The 22793-nt window shown below is 36.8% G+C and overlaps 1 protein-coding gene across 1 annotated transcript in view; it reads right to left on the bottom strand.

Annotated features, from left to right (window-relative positions):
• Positions 1-12549: 12549 nt before the first annotated feature.
• LOC121869478 (exostosin-1-like) overlaps positions 12550-22793 on the bottom strand; it is a 40727-nt gene continuing 30483 nt past the window's right edge. The window contains exon 9 of the mRNA XM_042370831.1: positions 12550-21980. Within this exon, the coding sequence (XP_042226765.1) occupies positions 21800-21980 (181 nt within the window). The 3' untranslated portion in view covers positions 12550-21799. The remainder of the gene's footprint in view (positions 21981-22793) is intronic.

Here is a 22793-nt window from a genome sequence, read left to right as displayed (position 1 = left end):
CGAAAGTATTCATTACTTTGAAAGTAGATAACCAACTTTCCCGGAAAGATATTTCCCATTTTATGATACAAATTTCCTGTTTCTATGATAATCTATTTGCAAACATAAAATATTTCCAAAATTCGAAAATCTACTTCCCGAAAAGTCGATAATCTACTTTCCGAAAAGTAGAATTATCTATTTTCGAAAGTAGATAACTCTCCAGTGTGATATTTCCATTTTATGATACCTCCCGTTTTCTATGATAATCTACTTCCGCAAAATTAGGTAATATTTCCCCAAAATTCGAAAAATTCACTTCCCCGAAAGTCGATAATCTACTTCCCGAAAATGTTATTTATTTTTCAAGTAGATAACCAACTCTTCCCGGAAAGTAGATATTTCCCATTTTTATGATACAAATTTCCCGTTTCTATGATAATCTACTTCAAAATTAGGTAATATTTCCAAAAATTCGAAAACTACTTCGAAAAGTCGATAATCTACTTTCCCGAAAAGTAGAAAATTATCTATTTCGAAAGTAGATAACCAACTTTCCCGAAAGTAGATATTTCATTTATGATACAAATTTCCGTTTTCTATGATAATCTACTCGCAAAATTAGTAATATTTCAAAATTCGAAAATCTACTTCCCGAAAAGTCGATAATCTACTCGAAAAGTAGAATTCATTTTTCGGGAAAGTAGATAACCAACTTTCCGAAAGTAGATATTTCCCATTTTTATGATACAAATTTCGTTTTCTATGATAATCTACTTCGCAAAATTAGGTAATATTTCCCAAAATTGAAAATCCATGAAAAGTCGATAATTCATCCCGAAAAGTAGAATTTATTATTTTCAGTAGACAACTTCCTGTAGAAAGTAGATATTTCCCATTTTTATGATACAAATTCCGTTTATATGATAATCTACTGCAAAATTAGGTAATATTTAAAATTGAAAAATTCACTCTCGAAAAGTCGATAATCTACTTTCCCGAAAAGTAGAATTTAAGATAACCAACTTTCCCGGAAAGTAGATATTTCCCATTTTATGATACAAATTTCCCGTTTCTATGATAATCTACTGCAAAATTAGGTAATATTTCCGTCCGAAAATCTACTTCCCGAAAAGTCGATAATCTACTTTCCCGAAAAGTAGGTCTATTTCTATTTTTCGAAAGTAGATACCAATTTCTTCCTGAAAGTAGATATTTCCCATTTTTATGATACAAATTTCCCGTTTATGATAATCTACTTCGCAAAATTAGGTATATTTCCAAAATTCGAAAATCTACTTCCCTCGAAAAGTCGATAATTAATTTCGAAAGTAGAAATCTATCTATTTTCGAAAGTAGATAACCAACTTTCCGGAAAGTAGATATTTCCTTTAGATACAAATTTCCCGTTTCTATGATAATCAAAATTAGGTAATATTTCCGAAAGAAAAATCTACTTCCTGAAAAGTCGATAATCTACTTTCCCCGAAAGTAGTAGTATCTATTGTATAACTCAACTTTCCCGGAAAGTAGATATTTCCCATTTTTATGATACAAATTTGCTTTATGATAATCTACTTCGCAAAACTAGGTAATATTTCCTTCGAAAATCTACTTCCTCGAAAATCGATAATCTACTTTCCCGAAAAGTAGAATCTATTCATTTTTTCGAAAGTAGATAACCAACTTTCCCGGAAAGTAGATATTTCCCATTTTATGATACAAATTTCTGTTTTATGATAATCTACTTCGCAAAATTAGTAATATTTCCCCAAAATTGAAAATCTACTTCCGAAAAGTCGATAATCATTTCCTCTGAAAAGTAGAAAATTATTCATTTTCGGGAAAGTAGATAACCAACTTTCCCGGAAAGTAGATATTTCCCATTTTTTATGATACAAATTTCCCGTTTTCTATGACATCTACTTCGCAAAATTAGTTAATATTTCCCCAAAATTCGAAAATCTATCTCCGAAAAGTCGATAATCTACTTTCCCGAAAAGTAGAAAATTTATTTACTGAAAGTAGATAACCAACTTTCCGGAAAGTAGATATTTCATTTTTATGATACAAATTTCCCGCGTTTTCTATGATAATCTACTTGCAAATTAGTAATATTTCAAAATTCGAAAATCTACTTCCCGAAAAGTCGATAATCTACTTTCCCGAAAAGTAGTAAATTCTATCTACTTTCGGTGAGATAACCAACTTTCCGGAAAGTAGATATTTCCATTTTTATGATACAAATTTCCTGTTTCTATGATAATCTACTGCAAAATTAGTAATATTTCCCAAAATTCGAAACTATCGAGTCGATAATCTACTTTCCCGAAAGTAGAAAATCTATTCATTTTCGAAAGTAGATAACCAACTTTCCTGAAAGTAGATATTTCCCATTTTTATGATACAAATTTCCCGTTTTCTATGATAATCTACTTCGCAAAATTAGGTAATATTTCCCCTAAAATTGAAAATCTACTTCCCTGAAAGGATCTACTTTAGTAGTAGGTCTATCTATTGAGTAGATAACCAACTTTCCAGAAAGTAGATATTTCATTTTTATGATACAAATTTCCTGTTTTCTGATAATCTACTTCGCAAAATTAGGTAATATTTCCCCAAAATTCGAAAAATCTATTTCCCGAAAAGTCGATAATTCATTTCATTTTCGGAAAGTGATAACCAACTTTCCCAGTAGATCCTCATTTTTGATATTCATCCCGTTTTCTATGATAACTACTTCGCAAATTAGTAATATTTCCAAAATTCGAAAACTACTTCCCGAAAAGTCGATAATCTACTTTCCCGAAAAGTAGATTTATCTACTTCGGGAAAGTAGATAACCAACTTTCCGGAAAGTAGATATTTCCATTTTTATGATACAAATTTCCGTTTTCTATGATAATCTACTTCTGCAAAATTAGGTAATATTTCCAAAATTCTAACCCATTTCCCAAAATCGATAATCTACTTTCCCGAAAAGTAGAAAATTCATCTACTTTTCAAGGATAACCAACTTTCCCGAGTAGATATTTCCTATTTTTATGATACAAATTTCCCGTTTCTATGATAATCTACCAAAATTAGGTAATATTTCCCCAAAATTGAAAATCTACTTCCCCGAAAGTCGATAATCTACTTCCCAGTGAAAATTATTCATTTTTCGGAAAGTAGATACACCTTCCCGGAAAGTAGATATTTCCCATTTTTATGATACAAATTTCCAGTTTCTATGATAATCTACTTCGCAAAATTAGGTAATATTTCCAAAATTCGAAAAATCATTCCCTGAAAAGTCGATAATCTACTTTCCCCGAAAGTAGAAAATTATTTTTTCGGGAAAGTATAACCAACTTCCCGGAAAGTAGATATTTCCCATTTTATGATACAAATTCCCGTTTTCTATGATAATCTACTTGCAAATTAGGTAATATTCCAAATTCGAAAATCTACTTCCCGAAAAGTCGATAATCTACTTCCCGAAAAGTAGATTATCTATTTTTCAGTAGATAACCAACTTCCCGGAAAGTAGATATCCTATTTTATGATACAAATTTCGTTTTCTATGATAATCTACTTCGCAAAATTAGGTAATATTTCAAAATTGAAAATCTACTTCCCGAAAAGTCTAACCCACTTCTCTATTGGGAGAAGTAACCAACCTTTGGAAAGAGATCCCATTTTTATGATACAAAGCTATGATAATCTACTTCGCAAAATTAGGTAATATTTCCCCCAAAATTCGAAAATCTACTTCCCCGAAAAGTCGATAATCTACTTTCCCGAAAAGTAGATAGATTTTCTACTTTTCGGGAAAGTAGATAACCAATTTTCCCGGAAAGTAGATATTTCCCATTTTTTATGATACAAATTTCCCGTTTTCTATGATAATCTACTTCGCAAAATTAGGTAATATTTCCACCAAAATTCGAAAATCTATTCCCCCGAAAAATCGATAATCTACTTTCCCGAAAAGTAGAAAATCTATCTATATTTCGGGAAAGTAGATAACCATCTTTCCCGGAAAGTAGATATTTCCCATTTTTTATGATACAAATTTCCCGTTTTCTATGATAATCTACTTCGCAAAAATTAGTAATATTTCCCCAAAATTGAAAAATTCCATTTCGAAAAAGTCGATAATCTACTTTCCTGAAAGTAGGGTTTATTATTGAGAGATAACCAACTTTCCCGGAAAGTAGATATTTCCCATTTTTTATGATACAAATTTCCCGTTTTCTATGATAATCTACTTCGCAAAATTAGGTAATATTTCCCCAAAAATTCGAAAATCTACTTCCCCGAAAAGTCGATAATCTACTTTCCCGAAAAGTAGAAAATCTATCTACTTTTCGGGAAAGTAGATAACCAACTTTCCCGGAAAGTAGATATTTCCCATTTTTTATGATACAAATTTCCCGTTTTCTATGATAATCTACTTCGCAAAATTAGGTAATATTTCCCCCAAAATTCGAAAATCTACTTCCCCGAAAAGTCGATAATCTACTTTCCTGAAAAGTAGAAAATCTATCTACTTTTCGGGAAAGTAGATAACCAACTTTCCCGGAAAGTAGATATTTCCCATTTTTTATGATACAAATTTCCCGTTTTCTATGATAATCTACTTCGCAAAATTAGGTAATATTTCCCCCAAAATTCGAAAATCTATTCCCCGAAAAGTCGATAATCTACTTTCCCGAAAAGTAGAAAATCTATCTACTTTTCGGGAAAGTAGATAACCAACTTTCCCGGAAAGTAGATATTTCCCATTTTTTATGATACAAATTTCCCGTTTTCTATGATAATCTACTTCGCAAAATTAGGTAATATTTCCCCCAAAATTCGAAAATCTACTTCCCCGAAAAGTCGATAATCTACTTTCCCGAAAAGTAGAAAATCTATCTACTTTTCGGAAAAGTAGATAACCAACTTTCCCGGAAAGTAGATATTTCCCGTTTTTTATGATACAAATTTCCCGTTTTCTATAATAATCTACTTCGCAAAATTTGGTAATATTTCCCCCAAAATTCGAAAATCTACTTCCACGAAAAGTCGATAATCTACTATCCCGAAAAGTAGAAAATCTATCTACTTTCCGGGAAAGTAGATAACCAACTTTCCCGGAAAGTAGATATTTCCCATTTTTTATGATACAAATTTCCCGTTTTCTATGATTAAAAAAAAAAATTTATAAAAATTTTTTTTTTTATAAACTATGGATCGACTAATGCCTGTTAGCTCTCATCTGCTGCATTCATAAGAACACTGAACAAAGTGGCACTTTAAGCTAAGGTTTCTTTGCTCATCATGAATTTCAGATCAATTACATCAATATTAAGGTACCACATTTACTCTCCAAGGTACTTACGTGTGAGACCTGACCAAATGAACCATTATCAAATTGCACGTGTTTGAGCTTTATCAGTTAGAGTAAATATCTCTCTATGTTAACTCGAAACTGGTGTATGTAAGTGAAGGAGTTAACAGTATGGCCATAATCTATACCCGATGCAATTGACTCACCTCAGGGGAAGCTTAAGAGTATACATGTATTGTATTCATCCGCCGACTACAATCACCACCATGTTCTCTTCTTCATTGTTGTAACGTGTGTATCTTTCTGTACTCACCTGCAGGATTTAACAGCTTGTGTTAATTTTAGTATTTCTGCTGTAGGATTAATGTGAAGTAAAGGATAATAATAACTCAGTGGTTTAATGGTCATTCTTTTTCTCTCTATCAATGTACTTAGTGATCTTTTCATTTTATTTTATTCGTCATATTAATTTTTTATGCTTTTCTATTTCATTTTATATAACATTTGGATATTACAACAGTACTAATTTCATGTATATGTCTCTTAACAATGGACAGACACTTAAAGTGAGCAAACTATTGTTGTTGTAATACATTCACAATTTCTTTACCAAGATAAGTAAGACAGTGAATACATTTTGAGACCTGTAACTATGAATGGCTGTAAATTGTTTTCGTAATATTTGGTTTTCGCGTTATATACTTCCTTTATGTCACAATAAAGTTGAAATCGTTTACTTGTTATCAAACAGTCATTTGTCATCGTTGGGTCATCCCGGCATAGTGCGACCTTGACGTCACGAGAAAGTAATGTTCTCATTGGCTAAAACTTAACCCTTAAAAAGCAACTTGTGATTGGTCAGGGAGTGTGGGCCGCCTGTATATAAGGCCAGGTACACGGGCGTGTGTTCAGAACACTGGTACACGACGGTGACTCAACATCTGGTGAAGGTATTGTCTGTGGTAGTGCTTGAATGTTAAGCTTTGTTCATTCTTGTGAGAGTTTCATGAAATATTTAGGTCACGAGTTATTCGATTGTGAAGACCAAGTCATAATTTAAAATTTCACTAGAGGAAAATGTTCTTTTTTATTAGTTTTCGAATATTAAAACTAAAACCAACTTTTAATTGAATCCTTATGTTGCACTATTCCACCAGGCCCAAACTACAGTATCTTGATTTTTATTATATTTCAGAATACGCTGGTTAGACGAACGTGAGACCTTTGCAGTTGCCCAAAAAAGCTGCAGTGTGATCAACACCCTTTTGGATAACAATTGGGAGATGCTACAGAGTAATCACCGCGGTCAGTGGGAGGTGAATCCTTCCCACCTCTTCATAGTGGGATTCTTGTTTCATAGTGAACCAGAGGTTTAACTACAAGCAGTTTCTCTTAAAAAAAAAAAAGCGCAAACTATTTTTCCAGCATATACATGTATATCTTAACCCCCAAGGCCTAGTTTGTGGGTCCTGACCTGTGCCCAGGTGGGTTATTCCCCGTAAAAAGAGATGTGTTGCACTATACTCTGTGAAAGTAAAGTTATGTGTACGGATTAAGTATATGTGAAATATATGTAACCAATCAAAATTTAATAAAATTATTTTATATTGGTTTTATGTTTTCTTAAAATGCAAATTTCCTACTTCACTCAATCAAAACCTTGAGCTCATACAAAATGACCCGTGATGCATTTTGAGTTGTCTTTTTTTCTTTTTTCCTGTTCACTCACGCGGTTTGTTGGTATCTATGTACACTGCATTTTGCTATGAATAACTGATTTTATACGCCCACTCAGTACTTTAGAAACGGAAGCCAAAATAATTCTTAGGGGTGGTAATAGAATGCCCATTAAGATACCCAAGCAAGCTGTTTTATTAACTATTTCCTTATACCTTCCTTTCCAGTTCTGATCAATGACTTATATTTCTTTGTGCTATCACTGTGTACAAAAAAACCCACTATCTATCTCCCTTTGAATGGTGTATTGTAAGGAGTTTGTCCTTGAGAAAGCACAACAAAAAAATAAAATGTCTTTCGCACCTACAATACGACTTGGTTTCAGCTGACAGTGGTGCCTTACCAGCTTGCTTGAATTTGTTCTTCACTTTAAGTTATTGATAACCTCTAACGCAGTCAATGATGACAATATGAACCGATTTAACTAAAGACCAAGTATTACACTCCCTGGTTGGCCTTTAACACAGCCGTGACCACAACTCCATAAAAAATTTAATAAAAGTTTTGTCGTATGGCAATGATTTTAAGGTTGAAGGCCTCTTGACCTGGGCTGTACCTCAAACTCGGTGGAGATTGGGTTTTCAAATATACAATCCCGTCTAGCACTAAAATTCTCCTACATCGATTTACACTTTCACACTACTAAGATCTTGATCTTGATATTTTGTAAACGCTGTCCAATTTCTTCCACTCGACAACTGAGGCCCAAATGCCTAACGTTTCCAAATCCAAACTTGCAAAAATTGAGAATACAATGGCTAAAGCATCTGCCACATAAATTCACTTCGTATTTTTTTTCAACTCCATAATATCACAAATTAAGATTTATTTGTGGCCAGTAAGAAACCACCTGGCACAATAAATACATACCATGTGAGAAATGAGTAGAGGATTGTTTAAGAAAATAAGGAGTCTGCAATAGGCCGGTTGGCCTGTGCATGGCAGCTCCTGTCGAGAGTTTCTATCATCCATGAATCTATCTAGCCTCCTTTTAAAACTTTCCAGCATTCCAGCACTTACTACAAAGTTGCTAAGCTTGTTCCACCACCCCATTTGTGAACCAGTTCCCTCCTAAACTTATCCAACTTAAATCCGTTGCTACGAGTCCTATCCTGCTCGGATATTATAAGAACTTTATATCCCCTTTATTGATTCCTTTCACCCACTTAAATACTTCTATCATATGTCCCCGCACTCTTCGTCTTTCTAGGGAATGCAAGTTTAGTTTCTTTAACCTATCTTGACATGGAAGGTTTCTAAGTCCCGGAATCATTTTCGTCATTCTTCCCTGCACCGACTCCAGTGAATTGATATCCATTCTATAATAAGGGCACCACCACTGTACCGCATAATCGAGGTGCAGCTTGACTGGCGCAAGATATAGTTGCAATAAGACCTCTGCACTCTTTATTACTTACACTTCTAGATATAAAACCTAATACTCTGTTTGCCTTATTTCGAACATTAACTCGGTTTCCTGGGCCGTAGGTCCGGGCGTACAAGTACCCCTAAGTCTCTTTCACAAGTCGACTTCTCTAGGTTATTGTTAACAGTACCGGATTTAGACCTGTGGAGGCCACCCTCATCATAACTACCCAAGAGGGTGGAGTGGCGAGTGAAGCGAGCCTAAACATCTGGGAGTTCCGGGGGGTGCTAAGCCCCGGAAAATTTGGAAATTTGAACACTTCTTTGGAGAATTTTGAAACCATATGCAGTTATATTGAGGAAATTAGAACATTGAGAAATTTTTAATTAACTGTATATTTATTGATAGTGTACAAATTCACAACACACACATATACACAAAAGTGAGACATGACTGGAGTCATTCATGTGGTTTCAAGTCGAACCAGCCCTGATATAGCTACTACCGCACATGTGGAAGCCCCCAGATTGTGGAGGCCCATGGGCAGCTGCCCACTTTGCCCACTCCTGAATCCAGCCCTGGTTGTTAAGGCCGTATACATCGACAGTATTTGTTCTTCCAATATTAAGTACGCTGCACTTGCTGGTGTCGAATTTCATTTGCCATTTTTCTGACCACTCCTGCAGTTTATTTAAATCCTCCTGTAGTGCATTTGCATCCTGCCCAGAGTTAATCTGCCGCCCTATTTTGGTGTCATCGGCAAACTTGCTTATGTCACTGCTGATCCCAGTATCTAGATCGTTTATGTAGATTATGAACAAGAGTTGGCACTAGCACTGACCCCTGGGGAACCCCACTCGGATTTAACGCCGTCTACGCCGACCCTCCGCGTTCTATCGGTGAGCCACGATTTTATCCAATTTGAAACTTTCCCCTCGATGCCATGAGCCTTAACTTTTCTCAGAAGCCTCTGATGCGGTACTCTGTCAAATGCTTTGCTAAAGTCTAAGTAAATAACATCGTAATTTTCTTCGTTATCTACTACCTCGAAGACTTTCCTAAAAAACGTCGGCAGATTTGTTAGATGAGATTTTCCCTCTGTAAACCCACGTTGAGAGTCGTAGATTAATTTGCTTTTCTCTAAATGCGATCGGATGCTATTTGCTATAATTGATTCAAGAAATTTCCCCACTACCGACGTCAAACCGATCGGCCGGTAATTTGACACCGGTGCTCTCTCTCTCTTTTTGAATATGGGTACTACATTTGTCCCGTGTCTCGTGATTTTGTAAATAAATTTACGCTAATCTGTTCCCTACGCTCTTTCGAGACTCGAGGAAAAATTTCATCCGGCCCTGTGGATTTTGTCTTCTTTAATTTATTTATCCTCTTTTCTGATAGTGATATTCTTAAATTTCTCTTCTTCCTTTCCCCTAAATATCAGTTCCACCTCTGGAATTTCCTCGTGAATTTCTTCTGTGAATACTGATAATAAGTAGCTGTTCAATGCTTTGCTTATTTCTTCACTGCCATCGATAACTTCCCCCCCCACCCCCTCCTGACTTTAAAGGACCAACTTTGTCCTTGACCTTTGTTCTATATACCTGGAAAAAGCCCTTGGGATTCGCCTTGGATTCTCTTGCTATCCTGATTTTGTAGTCTCTCTTTGCTTTCCTTACATTTTTCTTAACATTCCTAGATAGTTCATTATACGTACCTATTTCTGAGGAGACTAGGAGTGTCACACACGCACACATTACCCAAACTTCCAGGATACACTGCACTTCGCACAAGTTTTGGATCTGGAGCTGGCATTAGTATGGACCATAGCCTATCGACTCTAAAGTGTGTAAGCCACCCTCATCGTGCACAGAAGATTTTGTTATTGAAGCATGAGAAAGTGAAGCCACTTGGAAAAAAATTTATATCGAGATGAAATTTGGCATACATACTCTTGAAGGCTATAGAAATCAAGATCAAAAGAGTTTCCTTCCATCCGGGGAGGGCAGCATCCCCCTTTTTGGGCCCCGAATGCCTCCCCCGAAAGGGGATGCCGATTACTTTTTCGCACTTTCCGGTTGAACCGTGCATTGGACGATAATATTTCGTACGTACGCAAAAATAATGGAAATGTGATTTTAAACAACATTGTCTCTATTCATTTTTCCCATAGGTGTTACAGTTTTTGTGTAATCAGAGTCTGAATTTGGGGGAAACTGTGTCAAGTGAAAAAAATTGATACAGGTAGTTCTGCTATAACGCGATAATTGTGTTCTTGTAAAATATCGTGTTATAGAAAATCGCGTAATAGAAATAACAGGGCTTATGGAGAAAATAGGGTTAGGTGCAGATTACTCGAAATCGAAAAAATTTAGTAGTTAGCCTAACACAAAGGATAGCAGTCTAAATAAATGTTACATTCATATCTAATAATGAAATCATACAGTAAATTTAACACTTTACCTTGAAAAAATATGAATGTAACTTGATGGGGAGAAGGGTGATTTTGAGGTTGATAACATCAAGCTTCTCTTCAAGTGTTATATCCTTTCTTTTACGATAATCACCGGGAATTCTATCATCAGAATGCTTTTTGGAGATATTCTTCTTTACCATATTCACAGTTAATACCACAAAATTGGAGAAATAGTAAGCAAAAATCGCGTTATAGCAAACAAGCGATCGCGTTATACAAATATTGTTCCGAATTCATAAATCGCGTCAGAGCAAATTCGCGTTATCAAAACACGCGTTATAGCAGAACTCACTGTACCTGGGAGTGTCAGTGGTGTACCTGGGAGTGTCTGAGGTGTACCTGGGAGTGTCAGAGGTGTGCCTGGGAGTGTCAGAGGTGCACTTGGGAGTGTCAGAGGTGCACCTTGGAGTGTCTGAGGTGAACCTGAGAGTGTCTGTGGTGTACCTGGCAGTGTCTGAGGTGTACCTGGGAGTTTCAGAGGTGTACAGGTAGTTCTGCTATAACGCGATAATTGTGTTCTTGTAAAATATCGTGTTATAGAAAATCGCGTAATAGAAATAACAGGGCTTATGGAGAAAATAGGGTTAGGTGCAGATTACTCGAAATCGAAAAAATTTAGTAGTTAGCCTAACACAAAGGATAGCACAGTCTAAATAAATGTTACATTCATATCTAATAATGAAATCATACAGTAAATTTAACACTTTACCTTGAAAAAATATGAATGTAACTTGATGGGGAGAAGGGTGATTTTGAGGTTGATAACATCAAGCTTCTCTTCAAGTGTTATATCCTTTCTTTTACGATAATCACCGGGAATTCTATCATCAGAATGCTTTTTGGAGATATTCTTCTTTACCATATTCACAGTTAATACCACAAAATTGGAGAAATAGTAAGCAAAAATCGCGTTATAGCAAACAAGCGATCGCGTTATACAAATATTGTTCCGAATTCATAAATCGCGTTAGAGCAAATTCGCGTTATCAAAACACGCGTTATAGCAGAACTCACTGTACTTGTGCAAGGTTTTCAGCATAGAGTTGAAATTATAGAGCAGAAAATTATCTATTCAAATAAATGACAATCAAATTTTTGTAAAAATTTTGAAGCTTTCCGGAAATTAAAAATCCGCGAATTGTCGGGGCACGCCGTGTTGTACTCCGTATAAATAACGCCGTACGGTACGTCATGCTCTACGTTCCGGACGTGCGCGGCGCCGAGTGACCCATGTACGGTACTCGGGTGGCTCGGGAAACGGATAAAAAAAATGCGGATGCCGCCGACGACTCGAGCGCGACCATAAATCGGGCGACGGAATAAATTGACCGACGACGTAGAAGGGGTACGTAGTGCAGAAATTATAGGCTATAACAAATATATTATGCAATAAAATTACTGTAATTACCTTCATAAGCAAAAACAGAAATAGCTCGCTCTCGACCGACATTTGTCCCGTCTGTGCCGTACGCCGTATAGAATGTCGATTGTGCGTGGCGGACGTCGACTCCGTTTCGAGTTTGACGTCGCGCCGTACGGTACGCGGTTGCGGCGAATGCAGTAGCGTTCCGAACTCGATATTCGTGAACGGCGAGGAGTCGACCGCGTGCGCTCCCCGTATTACGCCGGGGCAGTTCTTTAACCTATATAAGAAGGATAACTGAAGATAAAACATAAATCCACCTTTTTTATTTATTGCTGAGGAATGCACCTGTACAAGCTTTGGGTACAAAATATGTACAAAAAATTTAATCGTTTTCATAATTGGCATCGCCTCGCTAGAAGACATTCCCCGTACAAGCTGTTGTCACTCAAATATTCATTCGTACATTAACATTTTCCTAAGACAATATTATGCTATGTTAATATCAAGCAATTCATATAAACAGTGTTTCCTAAAAGAACCGGCCTAGCATTTAGATCCATTAAATGTGAAAACATTAAGGCAATGCACTGAAATCCCCAACAAGCATGATGACTGTAACCCATCCTAAAAATAAAATAAAATAGTAATAAAACGGAAGCAAACGGTCGTCGGTTTCGTTTATTATTAAATACTAAAAATAAAAAATAAAAGAGAAGGAAAAAGTTGTTGGTTTCATTATTAAATATCTAATCTGGTACAGTAGTGAGATCGTATGCCATGACGTGCGTAAACGAACGGTACTCCGGGAAAAGGGGGAAGAATACCGACTGTTGGGTCGTAGGCATAGAAACTGTATCTGTTAATGAGGGAAAAAATTCCTACATTCTTTATATCTTTAAGGGAGGGCTGGCAGCATTCAACTGCAGTCTTTTAAATGTTTGAGAGCCCCCGGTACCCCGCCGGTACGGTATACATTCATTAAAAGAATACTGTACATTAAAAAGTTATCTTGATACAAGAAGTTTCCTAGTTTGTTACCTCTTAAAAATAGAAAAGAACACAATAAAACAGTCATTGTATGTCTTTAAATACAATTTCCATTTTACATTTCAATATATTGCCCTGTGATGAACTGTTACCTGTAGCTCCGCAGACATTGGGACATACGTGTCATTGAGGGGAGGGAGACACCGAATTCCAATGCCCGTGTTCCTACAAATAAGAAACCCGGATGCGTGGTACCTTTGCCGCACATTACACAGAATGTATACCCAGTTTAAACAATATTACTTTTGTGAAAATTTTGTAACTTATAAGATACTGTACAATCGACAGTGAAAAATAATACAAAAGCTAAAAAACATGTCATTGCAATAAAGGAATATCATAATTGTTTTCACCTGTATTATTAACCTGTGAGCAAACAGGATTTAGTGTTAGATACTATATTAAGAAATATCATTGGAAAAGTAAAAGTGACCCGGTCCGTGTAAGCGTCGACACCGTGGAGGTCTTGAAAATTTCTTCCCTTCGCATATTAGAACGCGTTAGTTCCGACGACCGTCGAGAAGTTCTCGGCGCTCTAGACCCCGTTGGCCGTCGTCGCCATTTTCTTCGGTGCTGCGGGTGGGAGTCGGTCATTCGTATGCCGACTCTTAAAACGCCGCCGGTCGTGGAATGGATCGTATATTAGCTCTCCTCCCTGCTGTGTTTATGTCTTGTCTCGCCATCGAGTCTACTCCCGCCTCGCTGCTTACTCTAACTACATATCTAATTACAATTTCGTATATAACCGTGACAACTTTTAAACACTACATCCCGACCAACCAATTTATTTCCTCTCATAGTTCCCTTAATTAATTAGCTCCTTTCTCTCTCAACATATACTGTACATCATTTCCTTCTAATATAAAAAAAATGCACTTGCCCACCTCTGTTTGACTAGCATACATTGAATAAGGCTGCACCTTTCCCTCCTAAGGCCTTTTCCATAATTACAAAATAACATTTGTCTACAATTATTTCTGCATTGCACTAAGTAAAATGGGTACCCTTAATAACTCTTCTAATATTTGACTCTCTTACCCCTTAAAATATATTTGTCCATTAAACCTAAATTTCACATTATAAAACGGTAATACTACAATATTCCGTAACAATATTTAACGGTGCCTTCTTCTGGGTAAATTCCCCCATCACTCGGGCATCGCCAATAACATTTTTTGGTTTGTATTTGCGTTAAACTTTCGGTCAAATTATTTTCTTCCGTGTAATATCCCGAAATTCCCTCCTCTCCGACGCGTCACGTACTTGCCGCGAATTATCGTAACGTCGACGAGAGATCGCCGAAAACTAATGACGTAACACAGCCGAATATGACTACACTTGGATCATAAACCAAATACCTGTACAAGTATTTAGTTCTCAGCCATTACTCCACTTATACAGTATTCATAATAATTCCTTGGTAGCTTCCTGCACATGCCACTGTCTGAAAGTCACCTACAGTACACTATTCAACATTTTCACATTAACAAAAAGATGCAGTGTCAACTTCATTATCAGATGCATTGTTTGTTAGGAGGTTTTAACAAAAATATTCTCCCGAACAAAGAAACTCGGTTCGTAAAACCGCATACTACGGTAATTCCATAATACCGATCCGTTCGACTCTTAGTAGCTGTCAGTAGTATAAAACACACTTGACACAACAAACTAATCATATAAACATTTAGTATTTACACCTTATCTATTCATTGCTCGACTCATTCTCTGACTGCGAGACGCTGAATTCGTGAATGGATTTACAATGGCACAGTTTCGTTCGAGTGATTCGTACTACCGAGGTGTTATATTTCCTCCGTCAATGGTACGCGCGCACAAAAAAAAAATACGTATCTGCCCTTTTCTCGTCGACGCAATACGGTACGACACGATTGAAAAACAATTCGGAACACCGTTTGCGAATGCTCGACGACCGAGCTGAAACTGCTGTACGTCGTGTTCCTTTCCAAATGCATCAGATCCGGATGAGCAGATAGATTTTTTTTTTGTGTGTGTGTGTGTGTGTGGAGATTTAAACCCCCCGTACCTTGTCCTTACTGTAAAACGAGAATGCGGTATCGCTACATTGTTGGGGGTGAACTGCACGTACTGTACCGTGGTTTTAGTTTGTCGCAATGAAGGGCTTAAAATCCTTTGAGGTGAGATGGCACAATGGCAACCTGGTAATAATGACGCGAGAGGTCGGGCGAGGTACAGGGTCGGCTTTGCGCGACAAAAATCGATCGTGCGCGTTACGCGATTATCTTTGCACGACGCGCGATCGCCTCTGCGCGAGTCTGGATTTCGTGATATAGGATTGGCTTTCCTCTACGCCGGTTCGGCTCGGCTCGATGCGGTACCGGCTGTGCATACGACAGAATCGGCTTTAGACGATACAGCATCGGCTTGGCATGAAAAATGATCGACTCTGCACGGAATGGGATCAATTTTACGCGACGCCGAACCGGTCCGAGGCGTTGCGCTCTTCGCGAAACGTTAAAGCTATTCCTCAAATCGCGAAATCCATCCAAAGAGCTGATATTAAGAATTAAAAAAAACATCACATGACATTTATTAGAATCTTAAAATAATGGAATTACCTTATGTAAAACAAGTAAATGGTAAAACAGAAACTATCATTTTAACATAATGAACACATTTCAATACTGTGTATAACACAGAATCCTCCTTCAGTAACTTGACAATAATTCCTTGTATTCATGTCTTTACTTTACAACACTTCTCACATACTGTACAGTATATACAGCACTGTATATGATTCCTCAAGCTAACTTACACTACTGTACATACGAGGTATAAACCTCATAACAAGTCATTAACTTATCTGTATTTACCTGCACTCCACTGAGGTGGAGATTACAAGTTACTTTTCTGTTTCTTACAAATCATTTACCACATCACAACTTGATTCTTTAACCAAGTAATTCATCATCCACTTTAATATCAATATGCATGTTCTATGTCAGTGACTCTAACCTTATAAACAACTTACTCACTCAATTACAGAGGAGAAAGCCAGCAAGCAGTACAGGAGGGCAGGGGATTGGAGCGAGAGGTTCGCCCGATGTCGAGGGTTGCGGGAAATATTAACGTAAAGATTAAAAGATCTGCGAGGCCGGCGGGAGACCGTCTGTTTATTGGTCGATTATCAGTCGTGTCTATACGTGTCGGTGGTAGCCACAGGCACTGCAAATAAATTTTCTCTGTCTTCAACCTGACTGGAAATGACAGATGGCAACTTATCCACTGACCACATAAAATTGTGAAAGCTGATAACCCATGATGCTAAAGGTTGAGTGCATTCCTTTGTCACTAAATCTATAGGCATCTTCAGATATTAATTGATCTCAGTGTCAAAACTGGGCACACAGTTACCAATTTTCCACTCTATATATCAATGAAACAAATAAGTCACTTACTACATTGGCCATTACATACTAAACAGACATTTATCACTCAACAAACCATTAGCCCCCGTATACTCGGCAACGAAAGAAAAACATTGTCCCGTGTAATTGTGGGTTGTGGAAAAACCCTAAATCCCAAATGTTCGGAAGCTTCGAATGTCTGTCGAGTTCGTCCGTATTACTTCGTACGACCCGATACCATTCGCGGGACATCCGACCACAAACTTCTCCGGTCATTCAAACACGCCGTGCCTTCCTGGATGTCCACGCCCCTTCCCTCCATCTCTTCCTTGGTTTTCCCTGCCTCTAATTCCCTCCACTCCTGCAACTCCTTACTATAATGCAGTTGACCAGAACTGAGTGCAAACACACACTCTCCCATCATTCATTTTTCTTACTGCTATGGTTTTCCCTTTATGTATTTTAGGCAATGGTCATCAAAGTCACCACCACAGGATAAAACTGACCAGTTATAAGCCAGATTCAGATTAAACTGACCTCTCCTATGCTGCAGGTTCTCACAGTGAAGTAGTTTAAAACTAAATAAATATGCAAAAGCAGCTAAGGGGAGATGAAAGCTGGAATACATTTGTATTAAAGAATATCTTTAACCATAAAAAGAACAAAAAAGTATAGTACTGTTTACTGGACATGAAGCTAAACTGTAGGTAAACAGTAATTGGCATGATACATTCATTAAACAGTTCATTCCTACTATGCTCTGTGGACAACACAGTACACAAGCTGTACAATATTTACAACTTCTGTGGATTTTCTAGCTATAAAAATACACCCTGGATTACCAATTATTGTGGAAAATACAATTCGAATGAGCATTAAGGAAAAAAATCAGTAGAATAGAAACACAGTCATACTCCAGTGTACAAGAATAACATTCTCACATACAAACCAGCATAATTTATCAGTAGTAAAGTTGTTCGCTTAAAACTGCACTTTCCTTAAAACTAACTAGTGGTAATAACAATAGTACTGCAGCGTGTATTGCCAATGTCTTGAACTTTGTTGCCGTACATTTTAAACAGTTATCTACAGTATGTACACAAAGCATTGCTTCAATAATGATTAACTTTAACTGTGATATCTATTTGCTTTTGTCTTATACTGAACTGCTATGTTGATATATATGTGTAAACTTCTAGTGTTCATTTTTAAAGCCAAATTTCTCATATTTAAAGTAATCATCCACCTAAGTCTTAATACACAACAAAAAACGTGTACCTGTACTGTAAAATTTCATCGTAATCCTTTCCTCACGCACTCCCAAACTGAAAGCTGCATACCATCCATCAGAACTTTTACAACCACCCCACTTTAATGCCAAACCTTCATATACACTGTACATACCAACTATGTCATAAATTTAAAGAGTATAATATAACTAAAGTTTTGGCCACAATTGCCACACAATGGCTGCAAAATTACTTAAGCCCATTCTTGCTGTGATCTCTCTCATATTAAAATAGGACCATGGATCATTAGAGATGACCCAATGGTGATTCTGGTTACTTCCCATGGCTGCCTGTAACCAGTGTGTGTTAGTCTCTCATATCAGCTAGAATGATGCTCTACCCCCCCCCCTTTGTCTGGCTACCATAAGGAACATGTTTCAGTCATCAACAGCAAACAGAACTGACAGAAAATGGTCGGAGTCTTGTTAGAGCGAACGATGCCTGTACGCCGGCTTTAAAGGACATGAGAGCAAGTAGCTATCTCAAATAATATCAGTGAGGAATGCAATACCTCAGTTGGTTATTCTGAAGGAGGAAAAAATTGCAATTACCTTTACATCTACTAGTTTACAGCTCGAGTTTACGACCTCACATGAACTGCTACGCTGGAGGCATCGTGAAATTAAGTACCCAATACATTAAATTATATAACAATTTATAACGTTTACGAAATGGGTTAATGCCGTACCAGCATTCTCGGAAGTAGATTTTGAGTGATTAAATGTATGGTTTGTAATCCAAAATTTCTAATAAACGGTTGAAGGACGAAGATGAGAGTAAGTCCCGAATGTTGGCCACAAGTGGTAATTGTATAGTGTGGCAGGTTGGCTTATTGATCCATATGAGTTTGGTAATAAAGGCAGGTTAACTAATATGCAAATTCTGCATTAATTAAGAGACTAGTTCAGTTTAACTTATGAATTTTTACATTCTATGAACTTAATCCTGAATGAAACTATGAAAAACACAAAGCACAATTATCTTTCTAAGCATCCTGTCAGGTCATGGGACATATCACATCCAAGTCATGAAATAATACCTTGGAAGTGTCTGTCCTGTAGTACAGTATTATCATGTTTATTTAAATCCTTGATGCACTTTTTAAATAGCATCTAAGTGGTTCTCCTCAAGTTCATGCAGTTACTGATGGTTTTTGTGGGATTATTCTAGTTCGTCATATAAAAAAATGATTTTGTTGATTTCCCGTTGATAAAAGGTGTTTCCACTCTGGCAATCGTTATTTGATATCATAATTATAACTTTACCAACATTAAATAAATCTGTTTTGATGACTTTTTTCTTCATATACGTTTGTGAAGCTGTACTGCAAAATTTGCATTCAAAATAAAAATGCTGTAAAAATGCAAGTTTTGCTGATTTAGCTTGGGTATCATACATAAAGCTGAATTTTGAACAAAACATATTTAAAATGGAAATGTTGAAAAATATATACTATACTGTACGGCAACCCAAAACTGACCTCCCGTCCAAAATCCACATACCCGATCGCTTCGTGGAAATTTTCGCCGTTACCGTACAAAATACTGTACAAGAAACTTAACAAAATACAATCAAATAATTTCAGTCAAATTATATACACGCAGAAAAATGACATCCGAGCGATCCTCCTCAAATACAAAAACCAACTAAAACAAAAGTGCATCAAGAAACTCATCTAACCTGTAGTTCATCTGTGTTAAGTAATTTTTTTTCTAGATAATCAAAAGATAAAACATTGATATTAAACTTCAGAAGGGAAAAAACAGGTAAGAAATATATAATCAAAACATGATAAACTATTGTAAAATGAGGTTCATCATGCTGGTTCAGTTCACTTAGTTAATTTTTGTATTTTAGGAGGACCACTCGCAAGTTGTGACATATTTTCGCTATACGGTATAATGTACAAAGAAGCACCACTGTATCCCCAGACAACAAAAATGAGTACGTACTACATGTGATCAATATACATCTTGGTGTTTCATGAGTACTTTAATGTCCCCAACAAAATTTTCTAACAAACTTATTCAAGCAATTAAAAAAGGAAATTAAAAATTCTCTCCATGTACTGTACTGTGCTTTCTGCTTATTAAGTAGAAACCCAGAAAAAGACCTGTACCATATTGTATATTTTTCAAGAAATGTATCGTTACTTGTCAGACAACGCCACAATGAGGTTAGGCATGTGGAGCAAAAACACTTTACGGTATTTCCATCTTATCTTTCTCGATTTTGGATCACCGAGGTAAAATTCTTGTCGACCATTTAGAAATTTATAGAAAACGTGGATTTTTTAGTGTTTAAGGCGTTCTGTAGATTAGATGTTGATAACAGACTCTGCAAATTTATTAATACAGTATATGAATATTTGCCATTTGTTAGCCGTCGCGTTCAATTATCTAGTAATTAACGAGTGACGGTCTGCGTAATCCCGTTTACGCAAATCGACGCGACGGCGCAACTAAGCGTAGGTGTCGTTAGTTTTATACTCTGCGGTGATCCTTGCTTATATTTTGGTATCACTTTTTTCCAGACATTTCATATAATATGAATTCCAATTTTCAAAACTCCACACACATCATCAGAACATTCACACTCGTCAACTTATAAATCTACGGCTGCTGTACGGGAGCACCTCCGGTACCGACGCATTGTCAAATTCCGTGTCGATTCCGGTAACGTACCGAACTTTTGATGCCGGAGAAATATTTAGAACGCTAGTTGAGTTGAGTGTATTGTAATGGTGGACTCGAGGCTGTCTCCTCTTCTACGTCCATTCCTTAATCTATGAGTTTACAGGAACTTTGGAATGACTGTGGCAAAAAAGAGTAATGCACAACACTCCCACATTAAAAAAAAGTCTGGTTTGGTGAGAGACAAGGACACACAACATTGGCTTTAAGGTTAAGAGCATGGAAGATGGTCACTGGAAGCCACCCAGAGAGTATGAAGGATGTCACCATCTTTCACCATAACCATTTTTCATTTTCCTCCAATTCCACGGCGGGAGACTAAACGTACGATATAAAAAGAACCTTTGAGCACAATTTCCTGACGGAGGGAAAACTTAAAAGAGCTACGACTGCGTCCTCGTCGTAGACATGCGCAGCTGTAACAGATGGCACCGTGAATAATGAATGACACTTTATTCATTAAATGACTACTGACATTCTTGGGACTTCTCTTAATACCAATCTGTGTAGAGATCAGCACAACTTTCTCAGAACACATGAATCTAAAACCTATACAAGACTGTCCATGCTATTGCATGTGAATTGTTGCAAATCACTAAAATTTGTCCCCCAAAAGACAAATAATTTATAATAAAACCTGCACTATCTTGCGTATAAAATGACGTAGGAATTTACACTTATGAGAATGTCGCACATTTGATATGTTCTACGCTATCCACACTTGCAAACAAATTTGGAGATACATTCCAAAATTGAATGGAATAAAGCTCTTTTAAAGAGCATAACATTTTTCTGGGTTACACCAGTTATTTTAGCAAATAATATCCGATATTCCTGTAACGGAGGAAAACGACGACGGATACCGAGACGTCTAAAATTTAAGTCGCTTCTGTACTGTAAAATAGTGGTAACTTGGAGTAAAATTGTATGCACAAAGCAAAGACAATTTGGTGGAAAAGGCCCAGTCTAACTGCTCTGTCTCTTCTCAACACATAATGAGAAGATGAAGGCAATCTGTAAAAGCTCAGTCCAAATGCTTTACCTATACTCCATTGAATTAAGCTTGGTGTGAAAATAATTCTCACTCAGAACAAAATACCCCCCAAAAACTAATTTACTATAAAACCTAAACATAAGCTGTCGTTAGCTCCCTATTTTTTCAATTTGCCGATATTTTTTCCTCTGCATTGAAACTTTGTCCTTAAAGAGCACGGGGTCCAGGCGGAGGTTTGAATGCCGTAGTGGCATGTGACCCATGAGTGACACGAATGTATTTAAGCAGACGGTGCGCTGGTGGAAATGACTCGGGTCTGTCCATATCCATCTGAAAAGGAAGAGAAATCCCCTATTAATATAAATATGGGTCATCAAACTGCTTCAAAACATATACCTTTACTAAAGCTGTAGCTCACATACATTACATCACACCCAACAGAATATTAACACAAACACACGCTCACAAACACACACTCATGTCACTTGTTAGTTTTTTCTGTTGTTATTCAACTGAAACTCTTGCTCTTCCTCCAAACATTATTTTCATACACCTATAGTTTACTGGATCTATGCATATCTAATTTCTTAAAGGAAAATCTCCAAATACTTGATGTAATGTACGCCCACTAAAAAATTATTCGGCACCCGTGTCGTATTGCGTCGTGCCGTGAGGGTCGCGAATAATTTTCTAGCGGGTGTACCTTCCTGGAAATAAGCACCTGACAGCTTTGTTGGCTATCTTTGGTCAAGTTGCCTTCCTGTTTACATTGTTGTTTGCCTGCTCTGTATACTCCCACAGCCTACATGCACCGTATCCCTACATTGTCTATATTCATGCTGAACTATATACAGTACCAGCATAGTTTATGAACATACCTATCAAATTATAAACCTGAAGAACAATTTTACTAAATGAATATTATAATAACTGCACACCTCACAACATTCTCACCCATCTACCAGCACCTCAAAAGACTTACAATACTGTGTACTCCATACCTCAAGACTTAGTAGTGTTTTTATGGCATTACAGATATAATTAAAGCTGTGCCTGTATATCACTTATGCCTTGATTGTCTGTAAAATGTTAAAGTACAAAAAGAAACAAAAAAACTGTAGTAATATAAAACAAAACTCAAGC

This window comes from Homarus americanus, unplaced genomic scaffold (genome assembly GCF_018991925.1).
Source record: "Homarus americanus isolate GMGI-L3 unplaced genomic scaffold, GMGI_Hamer_2.0 scaffold23578, whole genome shotgun sequence".
NCBI classification, from domain to species: domain Eukaryota; kingdom Metazoa; phylum Arthropoda; class Malacostraca; order Decapoda; family Nephropidae; genus Homarus; species Homarus americanus.
The sequence above is the reverse complement of the archived record's forward strand: the minus strand, read 5'-3'. Positions and strand labels throughout refer to the sequence as shown.